The 25,509-nt window shown below is 41.1% G+C and overlaps 1 protein-coding gene across 1 annotated transcript in view; it reads right to left on the bottom strand.

Moving 5' to 3' along the window:
* The window catches only part of mus312 (mutagen-sensitive 312), a 554,297-nt gene that overhangs the window by 15,299 nt on the left and 513,489 nt on the right, over nucleotides 1-25,509 (bottom strand). The window contains exon 4 of the mRNA XM_067756651.1: nucleotides 5,292-5,423. Within this exon, the coding sequence (XP_067612752.1) occupies nucleotides 5,389-5,423 (35 nt within the window). The 3' untranslated portion in view covers nucleotides 5,292-5,388. The remainder of the gene's footprint in view (nucleotides 1-5,291; nucleotides 5,424-25,509) is intronic.

Below are 25,509 nucleotides of genomic sequence, written 5' to 3'. Positions count from 1 at the left end.
TTAAAAAATTACATTTATTTGGATTGAGTTTAAGGTTGAATGATCAACAAATATTGAATACTTTAGACACATTTTTAATGTGATAAGATTCGCTACAGCCGATGACGATAATGTCGTCTACATAAAGAAAAGATACATTAGGTGGTATTCCTGAAAATGAGATGGTCATCATTCTTGAAAACGAATTTGGTGCAATGTTCAAACCAAATGGCAATATCTTCCATCGATACGCTCCGCGATCAGTAGAAAATGAGGTTATATCGCCTGAATCTACGTGTAATGGTATTTGGTGAAATCCAGAAAAAAGGTCTAAGGCTGAGAAAAATTTGGCTCTGCCAAGATTTTCTAAAATATCATCGATTCGTGCTAATGGAAATTTGTCTGCTATTAGCTTCTTGTTAACTGCGCGAACGTCAACGCACATTCTGTATGCTTGTTTGCCATTTATTTTTTTTTTAGGAACTAGGATAAGAGGACTGTTGTAGTTCGAATAGCTTTCTTCGATTAAGTTATTTTCTAGTAATTTTGTAACTTGTTTGTTAATTTCTTCCCGCTGCGAATAGGGCAGACGATAGTTTTTTATATACACTGGTTCGTTGTCAGTTATCCGCAATTTCTGCTCATAAAAATTATTTAATGTCATTTTATCGTTGTCAAGCGCGAATATGTCAGCATATTGTATGCATAGATCTAAAATTTCTGATGGTACATTTTTTGGAATTTGATTTTTTAAAATCGAAGTTATTTCGTTAATACGCTTCTCATCTGACTTGGTTTTGTCGATTACATAGATAAGTTTTCTGCTTTAATAGAATTTTTGTGTACGAATTGTACATCACTTGTGGTATTGATTAATTTTATGACTGGGTTATTGGAATTTGTAATGCATCTTGTGGTAAATACGCATCTTAGTAGTATAATACACATATCCCTCTCCGTTCCGTGTAGGATTGGCATACTGACTTTTTCTTTATTTGCCCAGAATGAGATGTTACTATTTGAATAATTTATTACACATTTGTTATAATGAAGAAAATCTTTACCCAGTATACCGTCTGATGGAATATTGAAGTCGTCTTTTTCCACATGTAAGCTGTGTTCGACTAGATTATTAGAAAAATTTAGGTCTATGTTTATTTTACCCAAAGTAGGAACTGAGTTTGATGTTACACCAGTGATATTAACTATATCGTCAGAATTATTTGGAATTTGCTTATTGAAGCTTGAAATTTTAATCAGAGAAATGCCAGCTTGTGTATCTAGTAAAAATGTACATAATTTGTTAGATCCGGTTATATAAATTTCGATGAAATCTGAGTAATTTAGGTTTAGACAAAAAATATTTTTAGTACTTATTCACTTACAGTGTTCGCTGCTGAGGGGCGTCCAAGTTTAAAGAGCGAACGTTTGCATTATTTCGCGTATTTGAACTTCCGACGTTAGTATTGGTTCTGTTTTCTAACCTATTTTGACTGTTGCTAGTGTTAAGGGAATTACCATTGCCTCGATTGTTGTTATTTTGTCTATAATTGTTGTTTTGCCTATTTTGATTGTTTTTGTTATATCTACTGTTGTTATTGTTGTTGTATCTATTGAAATTATTATTGTTATTGAATCTATTGAAATTGCTATTGCTGTTGTATCTATTATTGTTGTTGTAGTAGTTATTGCCTCTATTGTTATTGCGAAAATTATTTTGATTGTTAAACCTTGATCGAAAAGCTAATACCTGTCTTTCTGTAGCCTGATTGTTTTGTTCGACTACCATTTTTGCTACGACGTCTTTTGCGTCACTAAAAGAGGTTGATGCTAGAATTGCTTTGGCTAAGTCTGAGCGCGTATTTAGCCTACAAACGTTTACTGACTGTTCGACTGCCATCTCGTGCGCTTTGGCTATTGATATGCCCTCGAGAATTAGATACCTCTTTAAAGCATCAGATAATTCCTCTACGCGTTTAGCAAACTCGGTTAAATTATTGTTTGCAACTTTTAGTGAAGCTATTTTCCCTGCAACGACTTTTGAATTGTCTGGCTTTTAAGCGCATCTTTAATTTCTTGGATAGATGTTATATTTGTCGGAATTGCTTCTCTTTCTTCGATGTAACAAGTGAAATAAAAGTTGGCATAAGATCTAGATCTGCACAGTCTTCTACTAGTTCAATTTTATCTATGAAGGAGTCTAGCGCTAAGGGGTCACCATTATAGTTTTCCCTGAGAATGGCACCCACGACTCAATAAACTGTTTCTTTTGCTCTGGTGTAGCCATTATTGTTGGTTCTAGAAAATTAGTACGAGATTGGTTGGAATTTGAAAAAGTTGTTAAAAGCCCTAAAGAATTGTTTGATGTAACGACTGGGTTATCGAAATCCACTTCTGTGGTTTCTTGTAATGAAATATTTTCAGTATGAGATAAAGAACAACTTTGTTTACCGATACGACTATCGAATGTTTTTGGCTTTGCTGGGTCAGAGAATTCTTCTTCTTCCTCAGATTCGGTCTTGTGTACGTCGAATGATTGTTTTTCTTCCCGATCAGTATCTGACATAAAAATGTTATCTTGGACTAAGTCGCTGTAGTTGGTTGGTACTTTAACTGTGCAGTTGAGTTTTGTAATACATTTAATTAATTCTTCCCTACAACGTGATAAACTTTTATTCACAGCAATTGGCCTAGGTCGGTTTTGAAAATGACCATTTACCTCTACTAAAATGTTATTATATGCCTCAATTAAAGAGTTTTTGTATTCATCTAACTTCTCTTGCCTTGTGGGTAAAGAACGACCTGTATGTAAAACGCGTTTTTTAATCTTAAAGAAATTTTCTCTCAATTCTTTGAATTTTGTTTCGAAATTTGATATTAGCAGAAGAAAAACTCTTACACTTGCGGCTTTGTATTCTTGGATATTAACAAATTTGAATGAAAAAGAAGGTTGAAATGATTTTATAATCTAAATCGAATTGTGAAAAAGTTGCAAGTTTGAGGTATGAATATGAACGAATTTGAATTTTGGCTTTAAAAAAAAAAATGTTTATACCGGGTGTGCTACCATATACGGTATACAAGAGAGAATTCTGATCCAGTTTTCCAATTGGCGTAAGAAGATATTGATGTTAATTGAATGTTGATTTAATATTTATTACAATTTCTTAACGTGACGGCCGCACCGTTACACAAAAAGTATTAAATTTTAATATTTAACGTGTCGGCCGCACCGCTACACAGCCAAATGTTGAGTATAGAATTGTAAAAATTTATTAAATTTTCATAATTATTTAACGTGTCGGTCGCCCCGTTTCACCAAAAATGTTTTTTTTTTTTTAAATTATTATTATTTTTTTTTTTTGTATTATTAAGTAATAACGTTTTCAACGTATTCAATTTTTAAAGTTTGTTAAAGTATTTCAAAAGTATTGGATATATTCAAAATTACTTAAATTTTCACACAATGTACTATGTATATGCATACGTCTTTCTTTTATAAATGCTTCGCTTTTAGCCACAATTTATGTAATATATGCATATAGATACACACTCTATCAAAATTTATTGTTCTAAACATATTGTGTTTTGTATGTTTTATAAAAAAAATATATGTATGACCAATTTCACTTTTTCGATTTGTGTAAAAAAAATTTTGAAAATAGTTGATAATTTAAATTGATGCAAAAAAAAATCTCCATTTCGCTTCAAATTTGAACAATATTAAAAGTATGATTTTGCCCGAATGTTAGTAATTACATTGGTTGAAAAGCAAATTTGCGAGTTATACATATACAAGTTTGATTTATACTGATTATATTCCAAGCGGTATTGGAAACTAAAATGTCATATGTACATATGCCAAAAATATCGTATTTCTTAAGTATGAAAATTTAAATCTATTGTTTATGGAAATATTATAATTGGCAAAATTGAGGAAACAAGAAATATTCCATTAGATTTGCGATTGATCGCATTTAGAAAGAATTTTAGTATTTTAGCGAAAAATACTTATGAAAAAATTATATGTATACATTTCGAAAGCAACTACATATTACATTTCATATATACATACATAGATACTGCAAACCTCATCGCCGCCTGTAACGCCGCTGCTGGCGTTCTGCTGCTGCCGTCGTCCATTCGCTGCTGCTAATTTTTCTCGTTCAGCTTGCTCGTACTGCTGCTATTTTTTTTTCGATGTGCCGCTAATTATGGTGCCTTCGTTTGTGTTTCGGGGTGGCGTGATGTGCCTTATCCCGTTATGCCGTGGTACAGTTTCTTTTTGATGTTATATGATGAAATATTTGTAGTGTTGCAAATTTTTTTTTTAGATTTTTATGTTTTATATGTTCTTTTTTGTAGGTTTTTGTATTTTATATATTTTTGTAAAGTTTTGTTTTTTATATTTTTTTGTAGAATTTTGTATTTTATATTTTTGTAGTTTTTTTTTGCATTTTGTTTAAGTAAAAATTGAAATTTTTCCACCTATTGGTGACATGCCCACTTAGTGGCCTTTTGCAGGTGGCCTGGTGCCCATCCTGTATCCGATTTGGCACGCTGCCTCACGGTTGCCATGTGAAGTTCCATTTTGGAACTTCTGCAAAAATAATGTTCTTGGTTGTTCACCCTAATACACGCATGCTCAACTCAAACGCCAAGTAGTTTTTAGTTATTTTCACTAGACTTATTTAGTTCTTAGTTCATATAATAATATTTAAGTTTTAATCTTTTTCTTGCACGCACTTCGTTCAACATTACAATAGTGATGGCCGCCTTTCTTTTCGAGCCGACCTCCCCGTTTCCAACTTGTTTCAATACCTGTGTCCATTCACAATAGACAACAGGGTTGCACCAAGTGGGAAACAGGGTGAGATCATAAGGCTGATGTTACAGCAACAATGGGGAAACCATATTTGTATGTAGGTGAAGGATTTGAGCAACACGACTACGCAGCTTTCGAAATGAGCGGGGTTTCATAATATGTAGGTTTGTGTCTTTGAACTGAGCACTTACACAATTGGTCCTACAGACCTTTTGTGCACGAAAGTAAATTTCGATATTTGGAGAGATTGTTCGAATTTACAAAAAACTTTTTTTTTTAATTATAAACAAATAGCATAATATTTGGTAACAAAAATAGGCCTATGCACTACGGCTGACCCATACGAATCGATTCATATAACTTTTATATGATTTTACGTATGCTAAGTATGCGAAAGAGCTAGCCAATTCATTGTACGTAAATTTTGTTAGCGTATTAATATATAGATAATGAGTGTAGTAAAATATGCACATGCGTATATACTTACTGAAGAATATGTTTGGATCAACGCTCATATACCATTCGCCCTCTATGTTGCATGTATATATTCGCCACGACAAGTGCTTGCGATTTACTATTGCATCCTAAAATGTACTTGTATGTAGAAACGAGAATTTTTCTTTCAACAGAGCAGAGAAATAATAAAAAAAGATATTAAAAAAATCAAATCAAATATAAAAAAGCGAAAAAATCAAAAATAATCAAAAGTAAAAAAAAGCTTTTTTTATTACTTTTGATTTTTTTCAATAATCGAAAAAACATGATTTTTTTTTGATATTTTCTAATGGTAATAAACTAGTATTTGCTTTTTTTGGAAAACAATTGAAATAATCACTGGCCATTAAAATAGGCATCTAATTAATTGATTACTAATTCAGATTTACCAGGTCTGGTTCCAAAGTAGTGGAAGGAGTAGGGCCTGCGGTATACTGTGCTGATCCGGAAATAACCATATCCTACAGGCTGCCGGATTACTGTAGCGTTTTCCAAGAGGAAATATCAGCCGCAACCAAAGCAATAGAAACACTGGAAGAGAATAGCTTAAGCTGCAACCGTGTTAGCTTTTATATTGACAACCAATAAGCAATTAAGGCAATAACTCGCATCTAAAGATAGGCCATTCAAAACCAAGTTATGGACACATCCTCCTTTCTACATCTCCCTTCCAATGCCCTTTCTGCAACAACCACCCCAGCCTTCTACACATTCTTGATACCTGTGCAATCTTACAAGCTAAACGTACACCACTATTTGGTTCCACAAAACCTTCAAAACATTTAAAAACTATCACAGAAGACAATGTAATAAAAATATTTTACTATATAAAAACTACTGGTGTAGTTGAAGAACTGTAAATTTTTATAACTTAATATTTCGTACCTGATAAGAATATATATCTACTAAGAAGCCAAGTACTGAAGGCCAATGTAGCTAGTATGCTGTTAAATTAGTGTAATATTTTATATTATCCTAATAAATAATAATAATCTCGCATAAAACAGCATATAAAACTGTATTAGAGTGGAAGCAATCCCAATAAAGAATCGGGACGGGGTGAAGCATACATCTATATTGGGTCCCAGGGCGTATGGGAATGAAAAAGTGGATGAACTAGTTAAAAAGAGTGCATCCCTTGAATGTTGCTCCGTAGACGTCCCAATTAGATTTGGCCAGAATAAGAGAAGGCGAAAGGTGCACATGATCGACCAAGCGTGAAAGTGTCGAAGATTATGTGTAAGTGTTACAGCCTTAGATTAACAAAGTTGCTCCTATCATTAAAAAGAGAGGACTCATGACGTGTAATCTGACTAGACACTGCCTTCTGTCGCCACATGCCTTTAAATTAGGCTTGGTAAATGAATGCAGATGTAAGAAGTGCGGGTTGGAGAAGGAAGCAATCGAACATGTTTTGTGCTCGTGCCTTGCGCTTGCCAGGCTAAGGCTGCAGCTATTACAAGCAGCAAGTGGCATAAGTCCTAAAAAGCTTCTAGTATTTGTCAAGAGGACTGAGTTGTTTTACAACATAGGTCCTGGTTTTTGATAGGGTTTTTTAATATTGTATAAACATGTGGTAACACTACGGAATCATTCCGTCTATGTGAGGTCCTCATGGACCGGCGAGTTCAACCTAACCTAATTTCCTTGGATAATTAGAATGGACCATTATTTGTATTTACTCCTTTTACGCGCTTTTAGCACCCAACTCCTTCACTGTTTAAACATATCTGTAAGCAATTAAGATATGCAAAATATTACACTTCAGGAAAAAGTATTTAGTACTGAATAGTGAAAAAGTGTGCTGTGTGTGTGTTAAGTTAAAATTCCCTTTTGATAGGGATTCACATTCTATATTTAATTACATTTTACCATTACTTTTGTTTTAAGTTAAAATATTTTAAAGATGTTTGTTCAATGGTGTGTCCAGTTTATACTTATATTTAAGAATTCATGAGCTTAACACCGGCTTATAATAATTGAATTTCAATTATTATGTTTTCTAAGAGAAACTGAAAAGAAACATTTACTGGCATATTGCGATGGAACCATTTCGAAAATCGCCAACGTAATCATCATCGGGCAATTTTGTAATGTTATCAAAGGTTTCACCGGGATTCGAACCGCGAATCACATGGTGAAACTGCAGTTGCCTTTAACCACTAGGCTATCTTGCTGGTATTTGTTTTCATGCTTAATTCAGTTTTTCTCATTTCTACACTAACAACACAATTGAGACATTTTGTCTCTATATTAATTTGTGTGCCATGTAGATTTGTTTTTGTAAAGTCCTTCTTCGTTGCGAATGAGAAGCTTTGTAAACTCGGGCTCAGTTTTACATATTTATGTATGTTTGTTTAATGTTGTGTCCAGTTTATACTTATACTAATTTAAGAATTCATGAGCTTAACACCGGCTTATAATAATTGAATTTCAATTATTATGTTTTCTAAGAGAAACTGAAAAGAAACATTTACTGGCATATTGCGATGGAACCATTTCGAAAACCGCCAACGTAATCATCATCAGGCAATTTTGTAATGTTATCAAAGGTTTCACCGGGATTCGAACCGTGAATCACATGGTGAAACTGCAGTTGCCTTTACCCACTAGGCTATCCTGCTGGTATTTGTTTTCATGCTTAATTCAGTTTTTCTCATTTCTACACTAACAACACAATTGAGACATTTTGTCTCTATATTAATTTGTGTGCCATGTAGATTTGTTGAATTTTTAATATAAGTATAAACTGAACACACCATTAAACAAACATACATAAATATGTAAAACTGAGCCCGAGTTTACAAAGCTTCTCATTCGCAACGAAGAAGAACTTTACAAAAACAAATCTACATGGCACACAAATTAATATAGAGACAAAATGTCTCAATTGTGTTGTTAGTGTAGAAATGAGAAAAACTGAATTAAGCATGAAAACTGGTTAAAGGCAACTGCGGTTTCACCATGTGATTCACGGTTCGAATCCCAGTGAAACCTTTGATAACATTACAAAATTGCCTGATGATGATTACGTTAGCGGTTTTCGAAATGGTTCCATCGCAATATGCCAGTAAATGTTTCTTTTCAGTTTCTCTTAGAAAACATAATAATTGAAATTCAATTATTATAAGCCGGTGTTAAGCTCATGAATTCTTAAATAAAATATTTTAAGCCATTCAGGAATGGGGATTTATAATATTGTAACGAATTTAGTGCACTTCCGCTTATTTGCAACCTTCAACTAACGTTGGAATCACTAAACTGTCGAATAAATAACTCCTTTATTCAATAATGCAAAATGGCCTTTATTCAAGTACTTTCAAAATAACACTTCTATTGCTCGACAGATAGCATGCTTAATCAAACTGATTGTCGTGCCTCTACTGTTGCTGCCTTTTGTACTGTCTGATTTCCTCGTTGCATATTTTTAGGCTTTTCTATTCTAGAATTTACTAGTTAGTTATCAGCTATAAAATTACCAGCTACTACGTTTACAGCTTCTCCTATGCGCGTTTATATGTAAGTGATACTTGCACAAATTATTCCCTTCTTTTGTGAGCATCTCAGATAAGATATATGCATGTGTTTGTACGTCTCTTCTCCGCTGCTCGTATGGACATATGGGTAGACATAATGATTGATTTAATGATGTGCGTACAAGTCACTGCTTAGCATCGGCTTAGAGATGATAGTATCCCTTAGTGTTGTTAATATTCGTCACACTGCCCTCCACCTAAGTCTGATCGTCCCGATCAGACAAATCTCTCGATCTAAACGCTGCCAGCTTTTCCAAATGAACCACTTTCATTTTGGTTCGTGGCTTGTATGCGGTACACTACATCGTTGATCCGTTTTACAACTTTGTATGGGCCTTCCTAATTACACTGCAATTTCGGGGGCAAACTTTTTTCGTTGTGGGTTGTAAAACAGCACCAAATCTCCTTCCTGAAACCCTTCCAAATTAACTGCTTTATCGTATCTGGCTGTCATCTTGTCACTCATAATCTTTGCTCGTTGCCTTACCAGATCGTGTATCTCTCTCACTTCTTCTTCCAAGACACCAGTGGATTTCTTGACATTTCTTTCCGCATCGACATCTATTCCATACTTCAAATCAGCTGGCAGTCGAAGGTCATTGCCAAAAATTACCTTTGCGGGAGTTTGTCCCGTTGTCTCATGTACTGCCGATCGGTAAGCCATCAAGAATAATGATATGTGTGTATCCCACTCCTTATGGTACTTGTCAACTACTTTCCTTAAATGCTCCTCCAATGTTCTATTGAAACGTACCACCATACCATCGCACTGAGGATGCAATGCAGTTGTCCGTATTTTTCGAATGCCCAACTTCTTACACATTTCTTGGAACACAGCTGATTCAAAATTCCTGCCTTAGTCAGACCCAATCGTTTGTAACCACTTCTGACAGTTTCCGCTTCTTGGTTTGGGATTGGGTATACCTCTGGCAATTTACTGAAATAATCCATAACCACCAGTACGTATTTGTTTCCGCAGTTGCTAGTAGGAAATGGACCTGCGACATCCATGGCGATCCTTTCTAATGGTGGACCTGAAATATATTGCTTCATCTGGCCATGACTTCGTGTTTTGGGCCCTTTCGCTCTGTTGCAAACCTCGCAGTTGGCAATCCACTCGGTGACCGACTGACGGCAACCAACCCAATATAATCTCTGCTTAATTTTCTCGAGATGACCTCCACTTGGACCATTATGCAGATCGCTGAGCACGTCAGGAATCCTCTTTTTGGGAACAACTATCAGTTTCTTCTTGCATTGACCATCCTCACTCTCCCATACTCGATGAAGGCAACTGGATATCAATTCTAAACTGTTCCACTGTGCCCAATATGACTTCGCACTGGGACTCACTGCTGACATATTCTCTCTGTTTAGTCTTTCGTTTCTTTCGACATGCGACAGATCTGTATCTTCTAGCGGACACTTTCTTAGCTGTTCCTTGTCCCATTCATCCGTACATGTTAAAGTCATTAGCCGGACATCTGTAATGTCTTCTTTAGCCTCGGCCTTTGAACAGTGCTTGCATTCCAAACTACATGGTCTTCGTGATACTGCATCAGCATTTCCATGGGTACTACCTTTTCGATGCTCAATGGAAAAGTCATAGCTTCGTAGTCGCTCGATCCACCGTGCCAATTGTCTTTCCGGATTACTGCAGAAGCCATTTCAACGCTGCGTGATCTGTCCTGACGCGGAATCGCTGGCCGTAGAGGTAATTGTGAAAATGTTTAATGCACTGTACCAATGCCAACAGCTCTCTCCGTGTAACGGAATAGTTCCTCTCTGGTTTTCAAATCGAACGGCTTTAATATGCAACTACCTTCTCCTGTCCATCGACCAGATGTGATAAAACACCTCCTATAGCATATCCACTCGCGTCTGTATCTAGAATAAACGTTGCTCCTGGAATCGGATATGCCAACATTGGGGCAGTGCACAACCGCTCCTTCAGTGTTTGGAAAGCCACCTTTTGCTCCTTCTTCCTTTAGCTTTATTTTTCCTTTTAAGCTCATGGAAGGTATGGGCTACGCTGGAAAAGTTTGGTACGAATAGGCGGTAATATGTGCACAGCCCAAGGAAACTTCTCAGTTCATGCAGGTTGTGTGGTTTACAGGCTCTATCTTTTCGTTCGCAGTGCAGATGCCCTCTGTAGTTACCTTGTGACCCAAACAATTTACTTCCTTTTTAAACAGCGCACACTTTTTGGGACTTAGTTTCAGACCAACGTCAGTTATTCTCTGGAAAACTTCTTTTTCTTCTTTTAAGATGTTCATCAAAATTCTTGCCCAATACGATGATGTCGTCCAGGTATACCAAGCATATTTTCCTAAGTAGTCCTTTCAATACCTGATCCACGAGTCTCTCAAAAGTAGCTGGTGCATAACAAAGTCCAAAAGGCATTACTGTAAATTGCCAAAGACCATCTCCGACGCTGAAGGCTGTTTTTTCTTTGTCTTCCTCCTTCACCTCCACTTGCCAGTAGCTACTTTTCAAGTCCAGTGTAGAAAACCATTTCGTACCAGAGAGCGAGTCCAGAGTATCGTCAATTCTCGGCAGTGGGTAGCTATCCTTTTTCGTGACGTCGTTCAACTTGCGATAGTCCACGCAAAACCTCATTTTCCCATCGTTCTTCTTCACAAGTACCATCGGTGAGCTCCATGGACTAGCTGATGGTTCGATGACGCCACTGTCGCTCATTTCTTGTACGATTTTGGAACCATCCTGGTCAAATATGTTTGCGTACTATAGGATCAGTTGCTTTGCCTTACTCTGATAATCTTTCTCTAGCCCCTCCGTCCATGCCGTTATGTCATTTGAAAGATCAGTCTTGCCAGTTGAAACGTGTTGCTGGAGCTGTTCACAGTTAATAACTACTTCAGCCTCTTGACATCTTCCCAATATAGCTCATTTGATCAGTTTGAGTGGTGACTTCAACTCATTGAGTACCCTTACCGGAATACGTCCATCTTGTTTTGTCATAGCCAAGGTTTTTCCTACAAGTACGTTCGGTGCTGATTTGTTTGCTGCTTCGACAACCCACAATTTGTTTGTCCCACAATCTCCATCAACCTTTGCCCAGATGACTGCTTCTGATTTTGCTGGTATTTGCTGACTTTCTTCCACCAGCACTCGTTTACAGCTGTAGTCTCTCTCGTAGCGGAAATTAAGTGGCACATCCATGTTCTTATATCGCATCGTCTTGCTTTGCATATCGATCTTGATACCTTCGGCGATTAAGAAGTCCACTCCAGTTATGATTTCATCAACAATCTCTGCCACTATAAAATTGTGTACTACCGTGACGTTCCCAATTGCGACTTCGCATGATACTTCTCCTAGAATCGTGGTGTCTTCTCCAGTGGCTGTACGCAATCTTGCTACATGCAATGGTCTTATCCTCTTGTTGACTAAATCCGCTCGAATGATGGAACGAGATGCACCCGTATCTACAGTCAGTAAAGGTTCCTTCCCATCCACATGTCCTCCGACAGAAAGATTGTTTGACCTTCTTCAAATTTGTGGGATAGATATTATGGGACATTCAATTGCGGGAGCCAGCTGTTGTCCCTTGCGGCTGACTCGTTTTAGTTTAACGATTGAGTAGATTTGGAGATTTGCTCATCTTCTTTAGGCCTGCGTTGACGGCCACCCACATTGTTGGAACTATTAAAACCGGTGCTGCAATGACGTGCAATGTGACCTGGGTTGCCGCACTTGAAACATTTCACAACTCCAGCATTTTTCTGTTGTGACCAATTCAGTGCTTCCAAAATTGTGGCTACCCAGTCTGGAATTTCCACTTTCACGCGATGAGCTTTGTATGCTGGCTTACTCAAAAGCGAGGCTGTTTCCTGAGTCAGTGCATGCGATACCGTTTCAGCAAATGTTAGTTTTTGATTCGCATATGTAGCTCGTTTCGTTTCCACATCTTGTATGCCATTTATGAAGCTCTGGATTTTTACCCTCTCGGTGTATTCCGCGGGTGTGTCCGCATTTGCCAAATGAGCCAAACTTTCAACATCCGAAGCAAACTCTTGCAAAGTCTCATTAGCTTTTTGGTAACGGTTTTGCAATTCTCTTTGATATATCTGTTTCCTGTGTTCGCTTCCGTACCTTCATTCTACAGCAGCCATCAATGCGTCATAACTGTTCCGTTCGTACTCTGGAATAGTCTGTAAGATTTCGGCAGCTGGTCCTTTGAATGCTACGAAGAGTGCAGCAACTTTATCTTCAGCATTCCAGTTGTTCACTGTTGCGGTCTTCTCAAATTGTAGCTTAAAGACCTGGAAAGGAACAGAACCGTCAAAGGATGGTGTTTTTCCTTTGGATTACGTTGAAACTGCTGGACGATTTAGTTGCAACTGCTTGATACGTCCTCTCAAAGCATCCACCTCGGCCTCGATTTTTTCCTCAAACTGTAAAATTTTTGTATCTTGCGCCTCCAGCTTCGAGGAAATACGTCCTTCTTGCTCTTCCAGTTGAGCAGAGATCTGCGATGATATTGTAACGACAGCCTTTGACGACACGCAAGCGGGTATATGAACAGATGTGTAAGCAACCGCTAACCAAATCTCCTTCACCACTTTACGATATTAACAAAGCGGATGTTTGAATGTGTGAGTGGGTTGAACTGTTGCTTGCACACATGTGTATACGCTCCGCGATTGGATCGATCGCGGATTGGTTTGACCAAGGCAGGCAGGCTATTCGTGCCTTACGGGGACATTGTTTACGCTGCGTAGGCTGCCACCCGTCCCATCTCCCTCTTGTACATACGTATATCCATGAATTTATATATGTTCCGTATCTTATACTGTATTTTATTATATGGAATTGTATTATATTGGATTAACCACAAAATTAATGAATTGTATTTACCCTTAAATTCCCTATTGGGTCTCCTCATGGACGTGTGGCAGCCTCCACCGCGCAAAATCCTCCAAGTCGAATTCGCCGCAAGTACAGGATGGCGATCTGGCATGATCGCCATCTGTCAGAAAACCACCACCTTTTGGTTATCAAAAATTTTATTATTGTTATTGTCATCTTTGCCAATAAAAGACAAGTTTCCAACTAAATTTTCGTTTTGCGCAAATTATATTTAGATAAATACAAAATATCCCGTTTATCAAAGTTAGTTTTTCCGGAGATCAAAAAATCTATTGTAAAAGGGTGGTTTTTCCTTGCTGTGCGTGTTGTGCAATAACGAATTAAATTTGTCCACATAATTATAATCATACAATTATACTGCATAATTGTACTCTTGGACATGGAACATAGTAGTTTGCTACTGCTTCAATTCTTTGAAATCCGCATACAGGTTTTGCCAATTTGCTAAATAAAAGCAGTTCGAAGTTTTACACTCGTGTGTGCACTTTGTGTTAATTACAAATATCAAATAAATCGTACTATAAACGTTGAAAAGTTGAGTTTTATTGCGGCGCGACGGCTATTGGGAAAATCCTAAACCCTTAAACCATACGCAAACGACCGAAAGATCGCAGAGCCATAATATTGGTCAACCACCAGCAACTCCAGCATCGCCACCCCGCCGTCAAAGCGCCATTACCGCCGGACAGCCACAAAGGGATCGTCCCAACCAGGATTATTCAAAATCGCCAGTAAGCCTCGATTAACTAATGGTCCTTCGTCGCCTTTGACGAAACCAGCCCCTTAAGCAATAATAATACTCCTTAAAGTATATCCCCAATTAAAATTTGGCGATTCCCAAAATCTATATATATAGATTTTCCCGCCATTTACATAAATTTCCCGCCAAAAAATACACTCCCGCCATAAAAGTATATATTCTCACCCCCTATATACACATATACATATCGCGGTGCAGTACAGACCAGCAAATCCCACTCATACTTTTACAAAGTTAACTTGTGTCCCTTGCGGTATAATATAAATACATATCCCCACATCAGTATTACTCGGGATACCCAGCAGCAAATTCGGCCAGATTCTCATAGTTTAAATTACCCAGCAGTCAAATCTGCCCAACTGAACCCAGACTACTCCCAACTGGTCCTAGCCTACTACACTCTCGACCAATAGGAAAACTGCTCCCTTTGAGTTTCCCGTATAAATAAACACAATCTCCAAAATTCCCAAAATAGCTAAAGTGAAATTAAGCAAGTCCCTCTTCAGAATGGCTAGCGTGGTCGAAAATAAATTTATATCCGAAACGGATCTCTTTTCGGATTACTGCGCTCGGTTCGGCACAACCGACATCCAAGATAACACCGAGCTATCACAACTACTGGCGTAGACTTCGCCGGCCCGTTCCAAATAAAAGCTTCAATGCTCCGATCTCCAACACTCGTAAAAGGCTATGTGGCCGTGTTCGTTTGCTTCACCACCAAAGCCATCCATTTGGAATTGTGTTTGGATCTCACCAGTAAGGCTTTCCTCGCTGCCTTCGCCCGGTTTGTAGGGCGTCGAGGGTACCCGAAACAAATGATGAGCGACAACGGCACAACATTCATTGGTGCTAAGCGAGCTACCGAAGTAGAGTTCGTCACCTTCCTCAACGAAGTCTCGACAGATATTGTCCAAAAGTATGCGCCACAAGGCATCGATTGGAAATTTATACCCCCCGGCGCACCCCACATGGGCGGATTATGGGAATCTGCCGTCAAAAGCTTTAAAACGCATTTTAAAAGGGTTGCCGGAACACACAGCTTCACCTTTGAAGAATTCTCGACTCTATTAATTTGGATCGAGGCCGTTCTCAATTCTCGTCCTATCTCCCCGCTTTCTCAGGACCCAGCGGATCTCACCGTCCTCACACCTGGCCACTTTCTCCGAGGCGCACCCCTTATCGCCATCCCCGAACCGAACTACGAACACCTCTCTTTGATCAACCGTTCGGAACGGTTGAAAGTTTTACATCACCAATTCAGCAAGCGCTGGAAGAATGACTATCTCATGGAGTTACACAAGCGTTATCGATGGCAAACCGCTCAACCTCCCCCTAAAATCGGCGATCTAGTCGTCATCAAGGAAGACAACCTGCCCCCTACCGAATGGCGCCTAGGACGCGTGGAAGGCACCCATCTAGGAAGAGACGGACATATCCGAGTAGTCGACGTACGCACCCAGAGCGGCGTACTCACCAGGCCCATCACAAAATTGTGCTTTCTACCGCCCTCTGAGCCTGACTCAGGCCCTCAAGGCTCAGTAGCATCCCCAGACCATAATACAGTCCAACTCCCTGTGCTATCGTAAAATCAACAGAAACAATATTAACCCCTATCAACACTCACTCCCCACCTCACGAGTGACTAAAACGTAATTTTATCCTTTCTTCCTCAGATGGATCGTCAGCGCCCTCCTATGCCCGCACCACGCCGTTCGCTGGAATCGCGAGTCATAGTGCCCGCAGGCCCGTCACGACGCATCAACCCCGCGGTGGCCGATTACAGCAAGTGCCGGCTATGCCTGCAATATCACGCTCTGTCGGTGTATCCTCTTTTCAAGGCAATGCCAGCTCACCAACGTATGACCATCGTAAAGGCACACAAATTCTGTGCAAATTGCTTAGCATTATCGCATCGCACCCACGACTACAACTCAAACGAACGATGCCGGGCCAAGCACCACCCGTAGAGGAATCCCTTCCACAACCACACCGCCGCGTCGCTAAGCATCCCCGTCGCCGACGTCCACAGCAGACTACTACGGCTAATGGTCGCGCGCCAACCGCGCATTCAACCACGCGACCCAGCGTTGGAGATCGCACTATACGATGCACCGCCACCGGATTGCGCACGTCAACTTACAAACATAAAGTTGGAAAAATATTAATTCAAGAAGCAATTCGGGCTCTGACCGAGCTGCAGCACACGTTAGGCGCTTAGTACGCCTAGGCGGACCAGGATGTTTACGCGGCATAGGCTGCCACCCGTCCCATCTCCCTCTTGTACATACGTATACCCATGAATTTATATATGTTCCGTATCTTGTACTGTATTTTATTATATGGAATTGTATTATATTGAATTAACCACAAAATTAATGAATTGTATTTACCCTTAAATTCCCTATTGGGTCTCCTCATGGACGTGTGGCAGCCTCCACCGCGCAAAATCCACCAAGTCGAATTCGCCGCAAGTACAGGATGGCGATCTGGCATGATCTCCATCTGTCAGAAAACCACCACCTTTTGGTTATCAAAAATTTTATTATTGTTATTGTCATCTGTGCCAATAAAAGACAAGTTTCCAACTAAATTTTCGTTTTGCGCAAATTATATTTAGATAAATACAAAATATCCCGTTTATCAAAGTTAGTTCTTCCGGAGATCAAAAAATCTATTGTAAAAGGGTGGTTTTTCCTTGCTGTGCGTGTTGTGCAATAACGAATCAAATTTGTCCACATAATTATAATCATACAATTATACTGCATAATTGTACTCTTGGAAAACATAGTAGTTTGCTACTGCTTCAATTCTTTGAAATCCGCATACAGGTTTTGCCAATTTGCTAAATAAAAGCAGTTCGAAGTTTTACACTCGTGTGTGCACTTTGTGTTAATTACAAATATCAAATAAATCGTACTATAAACGTTGAAAAGTTGAGTTTTATTGCGGCGCGACGGCTATTGGGAAAATCCTAAACCCTTAAACCATACGCAAACGACCGAAAGATCGCAGAGCCATAATATTGGTCAACCACCAGCAACTCCAGCATCGCCACCCCGCCGTCAAAGCGCCATTACCGCCGGACAGCCACAAAGGGATCGTCCCAACCAGGATTATTCAAAATCGCCAGTAAGCCTCGATTAACTAATGGTCCTTCGTCGCCTTTGACGAAACCAGCCCCTTAAGCAATAATAATACTCCTTAAAGTATATCCCCAATTAAAATTTGGCGATTCCCAAAATCTATATATATAGATTTTCCCGCCATTTACATAAATTTCCCGCCAAAAAATACACTCCCGCCATAAAAGTATATATTCTCACCCCCTATATACATATGTATATACATATCGCGGTGCAGTACAGACCAGCAAATCCCACTCATACTTTTACAAAGTTAACTTGTGTCCCTTGCGGTATAATATAAATACATATCCCCACATCAGTATTACTCGGGATACCCAGCAGCAAATTCGGCCAGATTCTCATAGTTTAAATTACCCAGCAGTCAAATCTGCCCAACTGAACCCAGACTACTCCCAACTGGTCCTAGCCTACTACACTCTCGACCAATAGGAAAACTGCTCCCTTTGAGTTTCCCGTATAAATAAACACAATCTCCAAAATTCCCAAAATAGCTAAAGTGAAATTAAGCAAGTCCCTCTTCAGAATGGCTAGCGTGGTCGAAAATAAATTTATATCCGAAACGGATCTCTTTTCGGATTACTGCGCTCGGTTCGGCACAACCGACATCCAAGATAACACCGAGGCATCCCTAAAAATAAATAATAAAAAAATCGATGTGTTCTGGGAAAGGGTGCAAAGCGCATTGACGCCGTCGTAGAGTCAGATGACAACGACCTTCCCGACGACTTTAAGGCCTCAGCCTTCAATAAATACCGCGCCTGTCTTATAGCATATGAAGACACAAAGGCCAGAATAGGCGATCAGCTCCAGCTAAGGGTACTAAGCAATCCCGTCCCCGCTACAACGACCACTGCCCAAGAAAGTTCCGGGATGCACCTCAAAGTACCCGCCTGTGACACCGAAGTATTTTACGGGAGATATGATCAATGGCCGTCCTTCCGTGACATGTTCACAGCGGTCTATATCAACCACCCCAAACTCTCGAGCGCCCAAAAACTGTACCACCTCAGGTACAAAACCCAAGGAAAAGCCGGCCAGATAGTAAAGCAATTCCCCCTTAGCGATGACAACTTTGCTCTGGCTTGGGAAGCTCTGAAATCCCGATACGAAAATAAAAGAGTCCTGGTCGACAATCAAATAAAAGTCCTCATGAACCTCAAGCCTATTCCGACTGAAAACAGCGAAGACATTCAGCGATTGCAATCCTACGTAAGCAACTATCTCCAGATATTAGCAACCCAACAAGTCTCGACAGATAGTTGGAACCCAATATTAATATATCTGGTAACCTCAAAACTCCCGGAAAATATAGTTGCGCTTTGGGAGCAATCTTTGAGCTCCAGAAGAGACCTACCGAACTGGTCCCGAATGGATCAGTTTCTGACTACTCGCTACGAGATAGAGGAAAGGGTGGATCAATGGCGACCAGCCAAATCCCGATATAATCCACCCTCCACCAATTTCTCAAAGCCTCCCTCAAGTCAAAACAATCCCCAGTTCAGGCAGGCTCAAACCCCTAACCAAACCCGCAACCCCCCGCAGAACAACAACTACTCCCAAATCGTACAAATGCTCATGTGGCCGAACATCAAAAAGTATACGCCTGCAGAATGTGCAAGCAGAACTCCCACACGCTACAAAGCTGCTTGCATTACAAAAAGCTGGCAATCCCTGAACGGAAAAAATTCGTGAGAGAAAGCAATCTATGCGAAAACTGCCTGTCCGAAACACACCTCTTAAAAGATTGCACAAGCACAAGAACGTGTCTCTACTGCCAAGGTCGCCACAACTCCACCCTCCACGATACCGGACTATCACATAAAACCAATGGCTCTCGGAAAACAACAGCTCAAGTAGCAACTAATCAGGACGTTGCCAACACAGATCCCAACGAGGAACTTCCCACCACCTCAAACGCTGCCCGCATCCAATCTTTGCACGCAGAAAATGATAGCAAGATCATTCTCCCCACAGCGATAGTGTCCATAGAACACCGAGGGGACTGCTTCAGGCTCAGAGCCTTAGTGGATCAAGGGTAAGAGCGTAGCCTCATCTCGTCGAAAGCTCAAATCAAGCTAGGCCTCCCATATACCCTTTGAAATATCGGGAATGGGAGGCGGAGTAGTACAAACTTCGAACAAGCTATGCTCACTGACCCTAGTCTCAAATGACCACAAGGTAAAAATAAAGACCCAGGCAATAGTGCTACCGCGACTAACGAGGCAACTCCCAACAATCAGGCTAAATAACGACCAAATACGTAAATGGTCACACCTCAAGCTAGCAGACCAGAATTCTCAGAAACCCTCCCAAATCGATCTGGTGTTAGGCAGCGATCTAATCCCTCAAATCATGCTAAATGGCATAGAAAAGATCTCGCCCACACTGCTAGCACAAAACACAATATTTGGTTGGATAATAAGTGGCCAAACCCCCGAAAGGGTCGGATCACACTCCTCTCAAGCGTGGGAAGTTACGAATGTCCAGCTGAATGAACAGCTAAGACAATTCTGGGAAATCGAAGAAATACCCAGAGTGCGAGTGGAAACCCCAGAAGATAAAATGTGCGAAGACTTTTATCAAAGCATAACCACTCGCATGGATAACGGTCGATATATGGTTCGGCTCCCCTTTAAATCAACATTCCCGAACGATATCGACCTAGGTCAATCCCGTACTGCAGCCCTACGACAGTTCCATGGAATGGAACGTACTCTCTCAAAAAAGGGCGATCTCAAGCAGCAATACGACCAGGTACTCGAAGAATATCTGTCTCTAGGCCACATGGAAGAATGCAGTCCCAATGAAATAGAATCCCTGGGTAAATACTGCTCATTCTATCTCCCTCACCATGCAGTCGTAAGGCAAGACAAGAAGACAACAAAAGTCAGAGTTGTATTCAACGCCTCTAAAAAGTCGGGTTCCGGTCACTCCCTCAACGATGTTTTATGTGCCGGACCAACCCTCCAACCCGATCTCCGACTTATGTTGCTGAAATGGCGAACATATAAATATGTGTTTAATGGCGACGTCGAGAAAATGTACCGCCAAATTCTCTTGCACCCCGATGACCGAGACTACAAACGGATAATATTCCGATCCCCCGAACAGTCCAATAAAGGACTACAAATTGAGAACGGTCACCTTCGGGGTTAACTGCGCGCCTTTCCTGGCTATTCGCACTCTACACGAGCTGCCGAAAGACATAGCCGATTCCCATCCACGCGCAGCCCCAATACAAAAACCCCAGACGTATGTTGATGATATTTTATCTGGCAGTAATGATCTCCAATCAGCCGAGCAATCTCTAACAGAGACTATAGACGCTCTCAATTCAGCCGGATTTCCCCTAAAAAAGATCACGGCAAACCATCCCGACATCCTCCAAAAAATATCAAAAACTGATCTGCTGGAAACAAACTTTCTCGAGTTCGAAAAGACTAGCACCGCCAAGACCCTGGGCATCCAGTGGAACGCCCTAACGGATACATTCTCGTATACCGTCGACTGAAATCCGGCATCCACTGCAACCACGAAGCAACAAATTCTCTCCTCCATTGCGAAACTTTTCGATTCCGCAGGGCGGCTGACGCCCATAATGATCCAAGCGAAGATGCTCATGCAAGAATTGTGGTTAGACGGGACCGAATTGGACGAGAAGATTAAACCCATCCGTATAGCCAAATCGGCGCAGTTCTCTCAAAATCTTCCCTCTGTCTCAGCCATCCATATACCCCGATGGATGAATTTTACGCCCGATCAATATGTTGAGCTCCACGGATTCTGCAACGCCTCAGAAAAGGCTTATTGCGCAACCCTGTACCTAAGAAGTACCGTCGATGCTCAGGTCCACTCTAACCTTATAGTGTCCAAAGGCAAAGTGGCTCCTCTCAAAACTATTAGTTTGCCATGCCTGGAGCTATGCGGAGCGCTCTTATTAGCCAAATTAGTCGCAGCAGTCCAACCCCACCTCGGCCTAAGCAAAAAAAAATTAATCATGTGGTCCGATTCGGAAATCGTGTTAGCCTGATTGGAAAAGCCACCCCACTCGTGGAAAACATACGTCTCTAACCGAACAGCGCAGATTATAGACCTCGTTGGAAATGTCCCTTGGCGACATGTGCGAAGCAAAGACAACCCCGCGAATCTTAGAACCAGAGGATGCAGTCCCGACGATCTCGCTAACTCATCGCTATGGTGGAATGGTCCAGAGTGGCTTTCCCGACCCCCCGAGGACTGGCCAACACCAAAGGCCAGAAATATTGTACCCCCCGAACTTCGCCGAGTCGAATCACTACATGCAGCGGAAGAGTCAGAAGACTTCTTGGAATGGTTCTCCTCCTATCCCCGCGCCCTACGCGTAACAGCGTACATGTTGAAATTTGTAACTCGGCTTAGAAATGCTGTAGGAGGCAATCGTACCCCTAACGATCCCGCCCTCTCTTACGCCGACGTCATCCGCGCGAAAACCCGTCTGCTGATCTTGACTCAGTCGAGATTCTTCGCTTCCGAAAGAGCCTCTCTCGAAAATTCAAAACCAATCGGAAAGCGAAGTCCCCTACTGGCACTTGACCCCTTCCTGGATACAAACGGGATTCTCCGTGCCAACGGAAGATTAGTAAACGCCGACATGACCTACAATGAGTGTCATCCCATCATTCTCCCCGAAAAGGCTAGATTTACTACCCTTATATAAGGTTCCTGCACGAGAGCTTCCTCCATGCGGAAGTCCTCCTCCTGCAACAAGCTATGAGGCAGGAATTCTATACCCCCCGACTCAAACCTCAGCTGAAAAAATGTATTTTCCAATGTAAAGTCTGCACCATCCATAAGCGACAAAGCAATCCCAAATAATGCCAGCTTTACCCCCCCAACGATGCACTTTCGCGCCCCCCTTCACAACTACTGGCGTAGACTTCGCCGGCCCGTTCCAAATAAAAGCTTCGATGCTCCGATCTCCAACTCTCGTAAAAGGCTATGTGGCCGTGTTCGTTTGCTTCACCACCAAAGCCATCCATTTGGAATTGTGTTCGGATCTCACCAGTAAGGCTTTCCTCGCTGCCTTCGCCCGGTTTGTAGGGCGTCGAGGGTACCCGAAACAAATGATGAGCGACAACGGCACAACATTCATTGGTGCTAAGCGAGCTACCGAAGTAGAGTTCGTCACCTTCCTCAACGAAGTCTCGACAGATATTGTCCAAAAGTATGCGCCACAAGGCATCGATTGGAAATTTATACCCCCCGGCGCACCCCACATGGGCGGATTATGGGAATCTGCCGTCAAAAGCTTTAAAACGCATTTTAAAAGGGTTTCCGGAACACACAGCTTCACCTTTGAAGAATTCTCGACTCTATTAATTCGGATCGAGGCCGTTCTCAATTCTCGTCCTATCTCCCCGCTTTCTCAGGACCCAGCGGACCTCACCGCCCTCACACCTAGCCACTTTCTCCGAGGCGCACCCCTTATCGCCATCCCCGAACCGAACTATGAACACCTCTCTTTGATCAACCGTTGGGAACGGTTGAAAATTTTACATCACCAATTCAGCAAGCGCTGGAAGAATGACTATCTCATGGAGTTACACAAGCGTTATCGATGGCAAACCGCTCAACCTCCCCCTAAAATCGGCGATCTAGTCGTCATCAAGGAAGACAACCTGCCCCCTACCGAATGGCGCCTAGGACGCGTGGAAGGCACCCATCTAGGAAGAGACGGACATATCCGAGTAGTCGACGTACGCACCCAGAGTGGCGTACTCACCAGGCCCATCACAAAATTGTGCTTTCTACCGCCCTCTGAGCCTGACTCAGGCCCTCAAGGCTCAGTAGCATCCCCAGACCATAATACAGTCCAACTCCCTGTGCTATCGTAAAATCAACAGAAACAATCTTAACCCCTATCAACACTCACTCCCCACCTCACGAGTGACTAAAACGTAATTTTATCCTTTCTTCCTCAGATGGATCGTTAGCGCCCTCCTGTGCCCGCACCACGCCGTTCGCTGGAATCGCGAGTCATAGTGCCCGCAGCCCCGTCACGACGCATCAACCCCGCGGTGGCCGATTACAGCAAGTGCCGACTATGCCTGCAATATCACGTTCTGTCGGTGTGTCCTCTTTTCAAGGCAATGCCAGCTCACCAACGTATGACCATCGTCAAGGCACACAAATTCTGTGCAAATTGTTTAGCATTATCGCATCGCACCCACGACTACAACTCAAACGAACGATGCCGGGCCAAGCACCACCCGTAGAGGAATCCCTTCCACAACCACACCGCCGCGTCGCTAAGCATCCCCGTCGCCGACGTCCACAGCAGACTACTACAGCTAATGGTCGCGCTCCAACCGCGCATTCAACCACGCGACCCAGCGTTGGAGATCGCACTATACGATGCACCGCCACCGGATTGCGCACGTCAACTTACAAACATAAAGTTGGAAAAATATTAATTCAAGAAGCAGTTCGGGCTCTTACCGAGCTGCAGCACACGTTAGGCGCTTAGTACGCCTAGGCGGGCCAGGATGATCGCCATCTGTCAGAAAACCACCACCTTTTGGTTATCAAAAATTTTATTATTGTTATTGTCATCTTTGCCAATAAAAGACAAGTTTCCAACTAAATTTTCGTTTTGCGCAAATTATATTTAGATAAATACAAAATATCCCGTTTATCAAAGTTAGTTTTTCCGGAGATCAAAAAATCTATTGTGAAAGGGTGGTTTTTCCTTGCTGTGCGTGTTGTACAATAACGAATCAAATTTGTCCACATAATTATAATCATACAATTATACTGCATAATTGTACTCTTGGAAAACATAGTAGTTTGCTACTGCTTCAATTCCTTGAAATCCGCATACAGGTTTTGCCAATTTGCTAAATAAAAGCAGTTCGAAGTTTTACACTCGTGTGTGCACTTTGTGTTAATTACAAATATCAAATAAATCGTACTATAAACGTTGAAAAGTTGAGTTTTATTGCGGCGCGACGGCTATTGGGAAAATCCTAAACCCCTAAACCATACGCAAACGACCGAAAGATCGCAGAGCCATAATATTGGTCAACCACCAGCAACTCCAGCATCGCCACCCCGCCATCAAAGCGCCATTACCGCCGGACAGCCACAAAGGGATCGCCCCAACCAGGATTATTCAAAATCTCCAGGTAAGCCTCGATTAAATGCCGCAAGACCAAATGGGGTATAAAAAGGGATACCGCAATCAAAATCGAAAAGTCGCGGTCTTTAGTGCAGTGCCAAAATTGAAGTGAAAAATTGTTTATTCAAAGTGCGTTTTGTTCACCTTAAAGTGTGGGTGTGCGAGTGAAAAAGTATTTTTTCTAAAGTGCGGTTTCACGCTAAAAGTAAACGCGAGAGAATAAAATAAGAGTGAACCTTGATAATAGGGAATCCTCCCTAGGGGCACAGCGGAGCAAGAAGTACCGCCACCGCTGGGCGCGGAAAAATCCCCTCAAGAAAGCAGCAAAGTCACCGGTAAGTCAAAGTGTGAAATTAGAATTTTTTTTTTTTGAAAAACCTTTGTTTTTTTACACGTGATTTTTTTTAAAACCTTTCTCCTTTTATTAGAACATTTTTTTTTTAATCTTGGTTTAAATAATTTTGTTTGAAACTAAAAATTTTTTTTGTAAATTTTGTGAAACCAGAGAGTTGTTAGTAAACCATTTTATTTTTGGAATTAAAAAAAAAAAACTTAATTGAATTAAAAATAGTTTTGAATCGTTAAATCGGCGCAACCTAACATCCACTTCGCGAAAGTAGAGTTTTTCATATGTGTTTCTTTGGCACTTTTATCCAAAAATCATTCCTCTATTATCAAGCTAAACATTTTTGACCCAAAATTCCCTTTGAAATTTTGAC

Source organism: Eurosta solidaginis, chromosome 5 (assembly GCF_040869045.1).
Source record: "Eurosta solidaginis isolate ZX-2024a chromosome 5, ASM4086904v1, whole genome shotgun sequence".
NCBI lineage: Eukaryota > Metazoa > Arthropoda > Insecta > Diptera > Tephritidae > Eurosta > Eurosta solidaginis.
This window is presented reverse-complemented; position numbering and strand designations above follow the sequence as displayed.